General features: G+C 43.4%; 1 protein-coding gene across 6 annotated transcripts in view; it reads left to right on the top strand.

The window, feature by feature from the left end:
- Window positions 1-15,562, top strand: part of LOC306764394 (extracellular matrix organizing protein FRAS1-like) — a 623,368-nt gene that overhangs the window by 467,431 nt on the left and 140,375 nt on the right. For all 6 annotated transcript variants that reach the window (XR_013771547.1, XR_013771548.1, XM_079251555.1 and 3 more), the window contains 6 exons: window positions 1,627-1,758; window positions 1,843-1,971; window positions 2,087-2,334; window positions 3,275-3,426; window positions 4,377-4,539; window positions 12,023-12,155. Coding sequence is in view for 4 of the 6 variants with exons in the window: in XM_079251555.1 (XP_079107681.1) it covers window positions 1,627-1,758; window positions 1,843-1,971; window positions 2,087-2,334; window positions 3,275-3,426; window positions 4,377-4,539; window positions 12,023-12,155 (957 nt within the window). In the remaining 2 variants the exon portion in view is untranslated. The remainder of the gene's footprint in view (window positions 1-1,626; window positions 1,759-1,842; window positions 1,972-2,086; window positions 2,335-3,274; window positions 3,427-4,376; window positions 4,540-12,022; window positions 12,156-15,562) is intronic.

Here is a 15,562-nt window from a genome sequence, read left to right as displayed (position 1 = left end):
CCTTCCCTTCCCTTCCCTTCCCGTTCCGTTCCGTCCCGTCCCGTGCCGTGCCGTGCCGTGCCGTTCCGTGCCGTGCCGTGCCGTTCCGTGCCGTGCCGTGCCGTGCCGTGCCGTGCCTTTGTGCATTATGACCGTCTAATGCATGAATCAGAGTTGTTTAATCCTCTTATACAATGGTTCCCACACAGTCAACATTTTATCGCTAATAGTTAGTTTTTACTAAACTTTCTAAATATGCTAAAGTACAGGAACTATTTCATGTCTGCCTTGTTGTAGTTTTTATGCAAAATAACCATTTCCAAGCTACAGAAAGCAGCTGATTGGAATTGGTTGACTAACGCGTTGCCATGGTGACGCCCGTAACGGAGTGACATGACTGTGATTTAACTCACCGAACTACATGTGCGAACATAGTCGGGGTGGGAAAATGTAATTAAATATTAGGATTTTTACCTTTTGAAATTTTACAATTGATTTTTTTTGTTTAAAAAAATATTAATAAATAAAATAATAAATAAAAATAACCCAATATAAATTTTTAGTCATTTTTATTGTTTTTATTGATCTTTTTCCTTGTCTTCTTGGTCATTATAGCAGCAAAATGATGGTCTGGGTTGGTTTTTCCTAAACCAAAAAAAATGACAGGCAAAAACAGTTTTGTTCTATTTCTTTGTTATTAATCTACAAAAATCAGCCATATCGAAGAATTGTGGGAATCGCAATTTAAATTGAATTGGCACCCAAAAAATCTGAATCAAATTGGGACAAAAGCATATGGTCACAGCCGTAGTACGTAAATAATGCAGCCAGTTGGCATTAGAATGATGACTGACCATGGTATAATACTGGTTAAACGTACTGGAACAGACTGGGGAAAGGACTTACCGCGACATTTTAACTTTAGCTCTGTTCATGGATATGTTCTATTTTCTTTACTGTTGAGAATAGAAATTAAATGTATTTTTTTGAGTTTACAATATTAATCTCTGTCTATTATTTGATTTGGTCGTCCGTGGAAATCCACTCTCTCCACTCTCCCATGGAAGTCCATTTGAATGAATAAAAATGTTGCTTTTTGGATTAAATTTTGTGATTGAGATTAATTACAAAGCCTGCAATTATTTAGATGAATGCTTTTTATCGAGTCCCACCCCAACTTTTCATTAAAGGGACACTTTAATGTCAGAATTTCTCCCTCTTCATGTCAAAATCATGCATCACATGAACACAGATGATGCATTCTAGCACTTCAAGCTACATAGCAGGTACGTAGCGTCATGCTAGCATCAGGTTAACATCCTTACAGAACATCAGTAGAACTAACCCTGACCTGCACAGCAACAAAACCTCTGGCAGAAATGTGCCACATATCAGTAGAAAGGATGAATTGATAGGAAACTTTTTTTAAAAATTGTCTGCATGGATTACTGGTGATGCTGGTTATACTGGTCATCTATGTTGGTCTGGAAAGATGTTTTTGTCCCATGACCTGTCAATCACCTGGGATGTCCAATCAGAAGATAACAATAACGATGATGATGATATATTTCACTGTTCTTGGTTTTTATCTAACTTCTGCGTTGTGTGGGTCCCCTCCTGTTTGTGTTGTCTTTGTGTGTGTCTCAGTGTCTGACGGTGAACACACAACCCCTGAGCTGGACTTTGCAGTCTTGCTGCTTTCTAACCACCAGCAGCCGCCGGTGTTTCAAGTTCTTGACCCGCTGCTGGAGGTCAGGAAGGGAGGACAAGCTAGCATAGGTAACACACACTGGCACAGCGAGTGTGAGGTACGACAACATGCAACTGTTTCAAAGCTGCTGACCTGTGTTTGTGTGCGTTTAGGTGGTGAGCAGCTGGCGGTGAGCGATGTCGACACCGCTCCAGATGAGCTGGAGTTTGAGCTGGTGGAACCTCCCATCCATGGAGAGCTGATAAAGACCGACGACCTCACAAAGTCCCGCATGACTAACGGTGATTACTTTGTTTAGGTTGAGGAACTCACCCAGACCGTTAATGATAAAGTCTTACTATGATTGTAAATAAAGCACACGTCTGAAAGATCAGCTGTTTGTCTGCTTCTCTTCAGGCGACACCTTCACCTTCAGCGACATCACTCGCAACGTTCTCCTCTACCGCCACGCCGGCCTCTCCACCCAAGACGACGCCATCTCCTTCTCAGTCAGCGATGGGATCTCCATGGCAACCACAGCGGTGCAGGTGGTGGTGCTGGGCGATGGAGGTGTCGGGCCGCAACGAGAGCCTGGAGCCACACTGTCACTGGAAGTGGGCAAGAAAAGCAGCACGGTCATCAGGCGATTGCACCTGGCTTATACCGTAAGGGATGCAAAAAGAATTTAACAGATGGGACATTTAGTCATTTTTTTGTGTAAAAATGAGATTTTATGCTGGAATAAGAAGTCTGCAGTTGTGTCGATCCTGCAGACAAACACTGGAAAGGTGGAGATTTTCAGTGAAACAAGCCTCATGTTGTACCGGAACAAAGCAGCAGAGGACGTTCAGTGACGATGAAGACATCCTCGCACATTCTAATTATTTTCAGCTGCTGTCTCGTTCACGTTTTAATCAATAAAAACAAACAAGTGAAAATGGAAACATTCCCACTAACCTGAAGGATTAATGTTTGTGACTCACCTTCATAATCTGACGTTCAAACTGTGGACTCTGGAGCACAAAGTTCCTCCCACTGCTGCTCCACATTGTCGGTTTCTGCTTTGACATTTATGTGTTCTAATGAATTACAAGCACAGCCAAGCCGACTGATGGATTCATGTTTCTGTGGCTGTTTAAAAGACGGCTTGACATTGAAACCCGGCTAATGCCCAGAGCAGCCATGTTTCTGGTTGAGTTCCAGCAGTGGTAATGGTTGTGTGGGCCACAAGTGGTCCTGATAGAGGAAGGAGCACAGATCCAGATGAGTAATGTCTTGTGGGGATGTGGCTGAGTTTAGGCTGCCACACTAACATCTAGCTGACGCCGTAAGTCAAGACCATGTGTAGGCCAAACTAAACTGCATAGTTGGCTCAAATTTAAAGCACTAAAAACATCACATTCTCAAACTGGGACAAAAGAGGAAAAGCAATCGGCTGTGGTCAAATTTTGGACAATGAAATGAAACTCATGCATTCCCATGAGCCTTGGCAGCTTGGCTCTAAACCTCCTCTGTGGTTAGTTTCAGGATTGATGTGGGAGGATGTTGGAGGATGGAGCAGTGAAAACAGCCACATGGCAGTGAAGCGCTGTGTTTTGTTTTCAGGATGACGTCTCCTCCGATGATCAGATCCTCATCCAACTGGTCTCGGCACCAATGTACGGCACACTAACCAGAAGCCAGTCCCAGCAGGACCCTGAGCAGCTGAGCGCGTACTCGTCCTTTAGCATGGACGACATCAACATGTCCAGGATCAGGTAGGACGGATAAAATAGGATGAATGCTGCAGACGCCAGTTTTTAAAAACATCATTTTCACCTTGTGATGAGTTGCTTTCTGAACATTGCATTCTTTTTAAAACGTGCTTTTGATCCGAAGAATGGTTACAGAGTATAAATTTATTTTAATTGTACAGATCAACAATAAAATGTTTAAACGAAGAAATATCTCCTTGATAAATTATGATATTTAGGTTTATTTAAATTATTTAATTAAACATATATGAATGAATAAACTGCATGCACTCGCACGATATTGTGATAAAATCATCTTCTCGAGATTAAACAAAGGGACTGTTGACGGGAGGAAACACGAGCTCCGCCGCTGGAACTACGCCTGCATCCAGCGGGAATTCTCACTTGTGGTGCTTTTAGTGAGTCGCTTTGGAGGAAAGCGTCTGCTGAAGGATTGTAGAGTAGAGTAGAGTAGAAACTGATTCAAACTGATTAGGTTTACAAACTTGCAAACTTTATTGACAGACTTGAGGTCCAAGACAACAACACAAAACAAACAATAAAAACTGACATAGGGCAATGTAAACAACACCCCCCACAGAAGACAGCTATACCAGTCCCTCCACCAGTGGTAGCGTGTAGCACCTTGTGAGCACATTACTATGGAGTTACAACAGGCATTGACACGACGAATGTCGACAGCTCTACTGTCTACTCTACTGTTTCCCCTCTGTCTGTAAAGCGTCTTGAGATGGCATTGCCGTGATTTGACGCTATATAAATAAAGTTGAATTGAATTGAATTGAATTGAATTGTCACAAACAACTGACCGCCCTGCTTTCTTCAGTAGAAGTCTGACAGTCATTCTGCTTCCTCTTTTGTAGTTTGACCAAAAATGTGCAGTGTATAAAAGTGTACAATAAGGCTTGAACATACATGTTAAGAATTAAATTTAAATTACAAATTTTCTGCAGGTACGTCACTTCATTAGAGACGGGCAGTCAGCCGGTTACTGACATCTTCTACTTTATAGTCAGCGATGGAGACAACAATCGCCTTGAGAATGAGATGTGTACCATCACCATCACCACCACACCTAAACGACCACCAGAGGTCAAGGTGCGCAGCGGCATCAAGGTATGGAAAACTTACTGCTACTCATTCATACAGTGATTTGGACATTTAAACCAGCTGAAGGTCCACTGATACTGGGCCAACACGCACTCATGATGAGACTCTCCAATTACACCACATCTTGACGGAAATCTCCCGTTCCACCACATCCACATGAGAATCTCCCGTTCCACCACATCCACATGAGAATCTCCCGTTCCACCTCATCATGATGAGAATCTCCCGTTCCACCTCATCACCATGAGAATCTCCCGTTCCACCTCATCACCATGAGAATCTCCCGTTCCACCTCATCACCATGAGAATCTCCCGTTTCACCTCATCACCATGAGAATCTCCCGTTCCACCTCATCACCATGAGAATCTCCCGTTCCACCTCATCACGATGAGAATCTCCCGTTTCACCTCATCACCATGAGAATCTCCCGTTCCACCTCATCACCATGAGAATCTCCCGTTCCACCTCATCATGATGAGAATCTCCTGTTCCACCTCATCACCATGAGAATCTCCCGTTCCACCTCATCACCATGAGAATCTCCCGTTCCACCTCATCATGATGAGAATCTCCTGTTCCACCTCATCACCATGAGAATCTCCTGTTCCCCCTCATCATGATGAGAATCTCCCGTTCCACCTCATCACCATGAGAATCTCCCGTTCCACCTCATCACCATGAGAATCTCCCGTTCCACCTCATCATGATGAGAATCTCCCGTTCCACCTCATCACCATGAGAATCTCCCGTTCCACCTCATCACCATGAGAATCTCCTGTTCCACCTCATCATGATGAGAATCTCCCGTTCCACCACATCCACATGACAATCTCCCGTTCCACCACATCACCATGAGAATCTCCCGTTCCACCTCATCCACATGACAATCTCCCGTTCCACCTCATCACCATGAGAATCTCCTGTTCCACCTCATCATGATGAGAATCTCCCGTTCCACCTCATCATGATGAGAATCTCCCGTTCCACCACATCCACATGACAATCTCCCGTTCCACCACATCACCATGAGAATCTCCCGTTCCACCTCATCACCATGAGAATCTCCCGTTCCACCTCATCACCATGAGAATCTCCCGTTCCACCTCATCATGATGAGAATCTCCCGTTCCACCTCATCACCATGAGAAACTCCCGTTCCACCACATCACCATGAGAATCTCCCGTTCCACCTCATCACCATGAGAATCTCCCGTTCCACCTCATCACCATGAGAATCTCCCGTTCCACCTCATCACCATGAGAATCTCCCGTTCCACCTCATCACCATGAGAATCTCCCGTTCCACCTCATCATGATGAGAATCTCCTGTTCCACCTCATCATGATGAGAATCTCCCGTTCCACCTCATCACCATGAGAATCTCCCGTTCCACCTCATCATGATGAGAATCTCCCGTTCCACCACATCCACATGAGAATCTCCCGTTCCACCACATCACCATGAGAATCTCCCGTTCCACCTCATCATGATGAGAATCTCCCGTTCCACCTCATCATGATGAGAATCTCCTGTTCCACCTCATCATGATGAGAATCTCCCGTTCCACCACATCCACATGAGAATCTCCCGTTCCACCTCATCACCATGAGAATCTCCCGTTCCACCTCATCATGATGAGAATCTCCTGTTCCACCTCATCACCATGAGAATCTCCCGTTCCACCTCATCACCATGAGAATCTCCTGTTCCAATTCAATTCAATTCAACTTTATTTATATAGCGTCAAATCACGGCAATGCCATCTCAAGACGCTTTACAGACAGAGGGGAAAACATAATGAAGGCCAATTCATAACAGCCTATATAAGGAAACCAACAGATTGAGTTGAGTCCAACTCAATCTCCCATCCTGAGCAAGCACACTGGCGACAGTGGGAAGGAAAAAACTCCCTTTTAACAGGAAGGAAACCTCCGGCAGAACCCGGCTCAGGACAGGCAGCCATCTGCCTCTGCTGTGTGGGGGGAAGAGGACAGAAAGACAACAGACAACAGGAACTGCTACTCCCGGCCAGGGAGACCTGCTGAGACAGGAGACATACATGTTAATGATGCAACACTGTTATGGGGGGAGGGGGGTACTCTGCTTGGTATATAAGGAACTATGAGGTCTTTGATATATAGTGGTGCCTGGTTGTGGAGGGCTTTATATGTAAGGAGAAGGATTTTAAATTCTATTCTAGATTCAACAGGCAGCCAATGAAGAGAGGCTAAAACTGGAGAAATATGATCTCTCCTGCTGGTTCTGGTCAGGACTCTGGCTGCAGAATTCTGGATCAGCTGAAGGCTTTTCAGGGCATATTTAGGACAGCCCAGTAATAGAGAGTTACAGTAATCTAGTCTCGAAGTAACAAAAGCGTGAAGCAGTTTTTCTGCATCACTCTGAGACAGAATGTCCCTAATTTTGGCTTTATTACGTAAATGAAAGAAGGCTGTTTTAGTAACCTGCTTAATATGTGGGCCAAAGGACAGGTCAGGGTCAAATATTACTCCAAGGTTTCTCACTGTAACACTGGAAGCTAAAGTAATGCCATCCAGGTTCATTACAAAACCGGAAAATTTAGCTCTGAGTTTTTCAGATCCAAAGAGAATTACTTCAGTCTTATCTGAGTTTAAGAGGAGAAAATTTCTAGACATCCAAGTCTTTTTGTCTATGAGACAATTTTGTAGCCTATTGGGCTGATTTGTTTCATCTGGTTTAAAGGATAAGTATATTTGAGTATCATCTGCATAACAATGAAAGTTTATTCCATGTTGTCTAATAATTTTGCCTAAAGGGAGCATATATAGCGTGAAGAGTATTGGTCCAAGTACAGAACCTTGAGGAACTCCATGACTTACTGTAGTTTGGGAGGAGGACTTGTCATTTACATGAACAAACTGAAGTCTATCAGATAAATATGATTTAAACCAGCTTAACGCTGTACCTGTAATTCCAACCACCTGTTCTAGTCTTTGTAACAGAATGTTATGATCGACTGTATCAAATGCAGCACTAAGATCAAGCAAGATAAGTACGGACAGAAGTCCTTTGTCTGAGGCCATAAGAAGGTCATTAGTAACTTTCACCAATACCGTCTCAGTGCTATGATGAGCTCTAAATCCTGACTGAAACTCCTCGCATAAATTATTTCTGCTCAAGTGGGCATGTAGCTGAGCGGAAACTATTTTCTCCAGAATTTTGGACATAAACGGGAGGTTAGATATAGGTCTATAATTTGCTATCACCTCTGGATCCAGAGATTGCTTTTTAAGTAAAGGCTTGATTACAGCAGTTTTAAATGATAGTGGTACATATCCTGTCACTAAAGACATATTGATAAGATTTAGTAGTGATGTATTAATTAAAGGGAAAATGTCCTTAAAGAGGCTCGTTGGGAGAGGGTCTAAGATACAGGTGGATGGTTTAGATGAAGCTATTATTTTAGTTCATTCAGAGGGTTGGACAGGACAGAAACTATTTAGACACAAGTCAGATCCTGGTTCTAAGGATGCTTCGGAGACCACAACAGGCTCAGCATTATAGGTAGAAGGAAGAGTATTGTGGATTTGATCTCTAATAGTGTCAATTTTATTCCTGAAAAAATACATGAAATCATCACAGCTAAGTGAGAAAGGAATACATGGCTCCACAGCGCTCCGGCTCCTAGTAAGCCTGGCTACAGTGCTGAAAAGAAACCGAGGGTTGTTTTTGTTTTCCTCTATCAATGATGAATAATAAGCTGTTCTTGCCGTACGTAAGGCTTTTCTGTATACGATTAAACTTTCTTTCCAGGTTAAGTGAGACTCCTCTAGTCCTGATGAACGCCATCTGTTTTCCAAACGCCTTGATGCCTGTTTTAGAGCTCGAAGCTGGGAATTAAACCAGGGAGCCTTCATAATCTTACCTAATTTCTTCTTCTTTAGGGGAGCAACATTATCCAAGGTTGTACGCATTGAAGCTGTTATAGTATCAGCATGTTGATCAATCTGAGCAGGAGTAAGGCTTAAAGGGGGACTCTCAGTCATGCTAACACATGGTAGAGGGGAAAAAATTGATTCAATTGATTGTTTAAATTTTGTAATATTATTGTCTGATAAACATCTACTATAGTAGAATTTATTTTTGGTCAGTGAGTAATCAAATAAAGTGAATTCAAAGGTTAATAAGAAGTGATCGGACAAGACAGGGTTTTGAGGCAAAACTTTGAGCTTATCAGTCTCAATACCAGATGTTAGAACCAGATCAAGAGTGTGACCATGAGAGTGAGTGGCTCCATGGACATTTTGTGAAAACCCAATTGAGTTTAGAATAGAGCTAAAGGAAATGTTTAAACTATCATTTTCAACGTCAACATGAATATTGAAATCACCTAGTACAATGACCTTATCAGTAGTCAGCACTAACTCAGACAAGAGATCAGAGAATTCGGTCAGAAACTCGGAGTAAGGTCCAGGTGGGCGATACACTAATGCTAAAAGGAGCGGTTTCTCTCAATTCTATTTTGGATGAGATAAATTTAATGTCAGGAATTCAAAGGATTTATAGTTAGTTTTGTGCTTAGGATTAATTAATAATTCTGACTGAAAAATAGCTGCAACACCTCCTCCTCTGCCTGTAGTTCTAGGAATGTGAAAGTTTAAATAGTTAGCTGGCGTAGCTTCATTAATACTAACATAATCCTCTTGCTGTAACCAGGTTTCCGTAAGACAGAATAAATCAATGTGGTGATCACCTATCGAGTCATTGACTAATAAAGACTTATTTGGGAGGGATCTAATATTCAGTAGGCCACACTTTATTGTCTTATTTTCAGATTTTATTAGATCCATTGTTTTTATTTTTATGTGGAATGGGGTTTTGGGTGGGCGGCGGCAGGTGGGAAGCTGCAGAAAAGTGTGTAGGACTACAATTCTGCCTCCTGGTCCCAACCCTGAGTTGTCAATTTAGCTGACTAATAAAAGAGTCCATATTGCTAGATAAGAGAGCGGCTCCATCCAACGTGGGATGGATGCCATCTCTCCTAATAAGACCAGGCTTTCCCCAAAAAGCGCTCCAATTATCTATAAAACCCACGTTGTTATCGGGACACCACCTAGACAACCAGCGGTTGAAGGATGACATGCGGCTAAACATGTCATCGCTGATTAAATTTGGCAAGGGACCAGAGAAAACTACGGAGTCCGACATGCTCTTGGCAAAGTTACACACCGAAGCAACATTCATTTTAGTGACCTCCGATTGGCGTAACCGGGTGTCGTTACCGCCGACGTGAATTACAATCTTACAGTATTTACGTTTAGCCTTAGCCAGCAGTTTCAAATACGATTCAACGTCGCCCGCTCTGGCCCCAGGAATGCATTTGACTATGGTCCCCGGTGTCTCTAGAGGTAAATCTCCCGTTCCACCTCATCACCATGAAAATCTCCCGTTCCACCTCATCACCATGAAAATCTCCCGTTCCACCTCATCACCATGAAAATCTCCCGTTCCACCTCATCATGATGAGAATCTCCCGTTCCACCTCATCACCATGAAAATCTCCCGTTCCACCTCATCACCATGAGAATCTCCCGTTCCACCTCATCACCATGAGAATCTCGCGTTCCACCTCATCACCATGAGAATCTCGCGTTCCACCTCATCATGATGAGAATCTCCGGTTCCACCTCATCATGATGAGAATCTCCGGTTCCACCTCATCACCATGAGAATCTCGCGTTCCACCTCATCACCATGAGAATCTCGCGTTCCACCTCATCATGATGAGAATCTCCGGTTCCACCTCATCATGATGAGAATCTCCGGTTCCACCTCATCATGATGAGAATCTCCGGTTCCACCTCATCATGATGAGAATCTCCGGTTCCACCTCATCACCATGAGAATCTCGCGTTCCACCTCATCATGATGAGAATCTCCGGTTCCACCTCATCATGATGAGAATCTCCGGTTCCACCTCATCATGATGAGAATCTCCGGTTCCACCTCATCATGATGAGAATCTCCGGTTCCACCTCATCATGATGAGAATCTCCGGTTCCACCTCATCATGATGAGAATCTCCCGTTCCACCTCATCACCATGAGAATCTCGCGTTCCACCTCATCATGATGAGAATCTCCGGTTCCACCTCATCATGATGAGAATCTCCGGTTCCACCTCATCATGATGAGAATCTCGCGTTCCACCTCATCACCATGAGAATCTCGCGTTCCACCTCATCATGATGAGAATCTCCGGTTCCACCTCATCATGATGAGAATCTCCGGTTCCACCTCATCATGATGAGAATCTCCGGTTCCACCTCATCATGATGAGAATCTCCCGTTCCACCTCATCACCATGAGAATCTCGCGTTCCACCTCATCATGATGAGAATCTCCGGTTCCACCTCATCATGATGAGAATCTCCCGTTCCACCTCATCATGATGAGAATCTCCCGTTCCACCACATCACCAGGAGAATCTCCCGTTCCACCACATCAGGTTGAGAATCTCCCGTTGTGGTGGATATCATTTTTATGAAAACTATGTGTGGAATGCAGGAGAAACTTGTGGTTCACGTCATAAATGTGGAAAACATGTCATTTATATGTTAAAAAGTTTTCAGTTCCATGTGATCCACATGTTTAACCTTTCAGTAATTCAAGTAATTCTGCCAGTTTCCCATCAAGATCAGAGTATGTGCTCATTGTCGGGGTGGCGTTTGCAGCCTTTGACCAATCAGGAGGATAGAAAAACCTTGCAGAACAGTTACAACATGGAGGGACGTACAGAAGTAGGAAAATATAAGTAGAAAATATTCTGATTACTTTGTTACAGCCAGGATGTTGTGGACAGAACTTCCTCAGTTCGTTCTTTCACATTTTATTTTAGGTTCATCCATATGTGTACACACTGTAGTAGTATGTATAGCCTACATATATATAGATGCTGTATGTCTACTCATTGTACATTCATCAGTCTACAGCTGCACAGAGACTTTATGAATAAACCAGTAATTTGCCCCTCTTCCCCACTAAACCTGACATCCTGGAATTGTCTTGCGTTTTTTACAGCAGCTGCATAATGTAGAACCTTTCTGACGGAAGAGGTGTCCATCATAGAATTACCATCATGTTCTAACATGAGACCCATAAAAATGTCAGGAGAGGAAAGTTTGTTGCATATTTCTTTAAAACTGAATAACACAAACGTTACCTCAGACATTCACGGAGGCATCGGGGACGTTGCTTTCTAACTCGCAGATCAAATATATCATTAAGTGTTTCCGCAGATAGTGAACGTCTGCTGGCATCTTTGTTTTTCTCCATCACTGCGCTCGCTCCACTGACAGCTAAAAAGCAGAACATGTCATTGTGGCATCAACTAAACACGGATAAAATTCCTGAAGGCATCTTTAAATTTCACTTGAGCAAAATATTTTCAAAACTTTTATTTCTGATGACAAAAAGATTAAATTAATTTTTTTACTGTTTGCATGTTTAGGTCCAGGAAGGCGGTCGTGTGCAGCTCTCAACCAATCACATCATGGTGTCAGATGAGGACACACCCCAAAGGGATCTGCTGATTTGGCTCGTCAGTCCACCGAAATATGGTTTCATTGAGAACACCAACAGAGGTGAGGTTTGGATTTCTGGAGGTGAATGTGAGCCCAATACCTGGACGCTGCTCCCTGCTGTGTTCCCACATTGCAGCTGGTGGTTCAGATCATTTCTAAATGGCTTTGTGTCCAATTGAAACTGTGCCAGCTGAAATCTCACTTTGAGCAGATGTTAAAGCCATGCAGGGGGGTTAGGGTTAGGGTCTCATTTATAACCGCTGCGTATGCACAAAATGTGCCTGAAAACAGGAGACGGAAAGTTTCCAGGGTGTCTCTGGAATGTTTCCAGGGTGTCTCTGGAATGTTTCCAACACGTCTCCGGAATGTTTCCAACACGTCTCTGGAATGTTTCCAGGGTGTCTCTGGAAAGTTTCCAACATGTCTCCGGAATGTTTCCAGGGTGTCTCTGGAATGTTTCCAACATGTCTCCGGAATGTTTCCAGCATGTCTCAGGAATGTTTCCAGTGTGTCTCTGGAATGTTTCCAGTGTGTCTCTGGAATGTTTCCAACATGTCTCCGGAATGTTTCCAGCATGTCTCAGGAATGTTTCCAGTGTGTCTCTGGAATGTTTCCAGTGTGTCTCTGGAATGTTTCCAACATGTCTCCGGAAAGTTTCCAACATGTCTCCGGAAAGTTTCCAACATGTCTCCGGAAAGTTTCCAGCATGTCTCAGGAACGTTTCCAGTGTGTCTCTGGAATGTTTCCAACATGTCTCCGGAAAGTTTCCAACATGTCTCGGGAATGTTTCCAACACGTCTCCGGAATGTTTCCAGGGTGTCTCTGGAAAGCTTCCAACATGTCTCCGGAATGTTTCCAGCATGTCTCAGGAATGTTTCCAGTGTGTCTCTGGAATGTTTCCAACATGTCTCTGGAATGTTTCCAACACGTCTCTGGAATGTTTCCAGGGTGTCTCTGGAATGTTTCCCACATGTCTCCGGAATGTTTCCAGCATGTCTCAGGAATGTTTCCAGTGTGTCTCTGGAATGTTTCCAGTGTGTCTCTGGAATGTTTCCAACATGTCTCCGGAAAGTTTCCAGCATGTCTCTGGAATGTTTCCAGTGTGTCTCTGGAATGTTTCCAACATGTCTCCGGAAAGTTTCCAACATGTCTCGGGAATGTTTCCAACACGTCTCCGGAATGTTTCCAGGGTGTCTCTGGAATGTTTCCAACATGTCTCCGGAAAGTTTCCAGCATGTCTCCAGAATGTTTCCAACATGTCTCCGGAAAGTTTCCAACATGTCTCCGGAATGTTTCCAACATGTTATCGGGAAGTTTCCAACATGTCTCTGGAATGTTTCCAACATGTCTCTGGAATGTTTCTAGTATTTCTCTGGAATGTTTCCAACATGTCTCTGGAATGTTTCCAATATATCTCTGGAATGTTTCCAGCGTGTCTCTAGCGTGTCTCCGGAATGTTTCCAACATGTCTCCGGAATGTTTCCAACATGTCTCTGGAATTTTTCCAACATATCTCCGGAATGTTTCAAGCGTGTCTGTAGCGTGTCTGCGGAATGTTTCCAACATGTCTCTGGAATGTTTCCAACATGTCTCTAGAATGTTTCCAACATGTCTCTGGAATGTTTCCAGTGTGTCTCTGGAATGTTTCCAACGTGTCTCTGGAATGTTTCCAACATGTCTTTGGAATGTTTCAAGTGTGTCTCTGGAATGTTTCCAACGTGTCTCTGGAATGTTTCAAACATGTCTCTGGAATGTTTCCAACATGTCTTTGGAATGTTTCCAACGTGTCTCTGGAATGTTTCCAACATATCTCCGGAATGTTTCCAGCGTGTCTGTAGCGTGTCTCCGGAATGATTCCAACATGTCTCCGGAATGTTTCCAACATGTCTCTGGAATGTTTCCAACATGTCTCTGGAATGTTTCCAGTGTGTGTCTGGAGTGTTTCCAACATGTCTCTGGAATTTTTCCAACATGTCTCCGGAATGTTTCCAACATGTCTCTAGAATGTTTCCAACATGTTTCTGGAATGTTTCCAACATATCTCCGGAATGTTTCCAACATGTCTCTGGAATGTTTCCAACATGTCTCCGGAATGTTTTCAACATGTTTCCGTAAAGTTTCCAACATGTCTCCGGAATGTTTCCAACATGTCTCTGGAATGTTTCCAGTGTGTGTCTGGAGTGTTTCCAACATGTCTCTGGAATTTTTCCAACATATCTCCGGAATGTTTCCAACGTGTCTGTAGCGTGTCTCCGGAATGTTTCCAACATGTCTCCGGAATGTTTCCAACATGTCTCTAGAATGTTTCCAACATGTTTCTGGAATGTTTCCAACATATGTCCGGAATGTTTCCAGCGTGTCTGTAGCGTGTCTCCGGAATGATTCCAACATGTCTCTGGAATGTTTCCAGGGTGTCTCTAGAATGTTTCCAACATGTCTCCGGAAAGTTTCCAGCATGTCTCCGGAATGTTTCCAACATGTCTCCGGAAAGTTTCCAACATGTCTCCGGAATGTTTCCAACATGTTTTCGGAAAGTTTCCAACATGTCTCTGGAATGTTTCCAACATGTCTCTGGAATGTTTCTAGAATTTCTCTGGAATGTTTCCAACATGTCTCTGGAATGTTTCCAATATATCTCTGGAATATTTCCAGCGTGTCTCTAGCGTGTCTCCGGAATGTTTCCAACATGTTTTCGGAAAGTTTACAACATGTCTCTGGAATGTTTCCAACATGTCTCTGGAATATTTCAAACATGTCTCTGGAATGTTTCCAGTGTGTCTCTGGAATGTTTCCAACATGTCTCTGGAATGTTTCCAGTGTGTCTCTGGAATGTTTCCAACATGTCTCTGGAATGTTTCAAACATGTCTCTGGAATGTTTCAAACATGTCTCTGGAATGTTTCCAACATATCTCTGGAATGTTTCCAGCGTGTCTCTAGCGTTTCTCTGGAATGTTTCCAACATGTCTCTGGAATGTTTCCAACATGTCTCTGGAATGTTTCTAGTATTTCTCTGGAATGTTTCCAACATGTCTCTGGAATGTTTCCAATATATCTCTGGAATGTTTCCAGCGTGTCTCTAGCGTGTCTCCGGAATGTTTCCAACATGTCTCCGGAATGTTTCCAACATGTCTCTGGAATTTTTCCAACATATCTCCGGAATGTTTCAAGCGTGTCTGTAGCGTGTCTCCGGAATGTTTCCAACATGTCTCTGGAATGTTTCCAACATGTCTCTAGAATGTTTCCAACATGTCTCTGGAATGTTTCCAGTGTGTCTCTGGAATGTTTCCAACGTGTCTCTGGAATGTTTCCAACATGTCTCTGGAATGTTTCCAACATGTCTTTGGAATGTTTCCAACGTGTCTCTGGAATGTTTCCAACATATGTCCGGAATGTTTCCAGCGTGTCTATAGCGTGTCTCCGGAATGATTCCAACATGTCTCCGGAATGTTTCCAACATGTCTCTGGA

This window comes from Telmatherina bonti (assembly GCF_933228915.1).
Source record: "Telmatherina bonti genome assembly, chromosome: 13".
Classification (NCBI taxonomy): domain Eukaryota; kingdom Metazoa; phylum Chordata; class Actinopteri; order Atheriniformes; family Telmatherinidae; genus Telmatherina; species Telmatherina bonti.
This window is presented reverse-complemented; position numbering and strand designations above follow the sequence as displayed.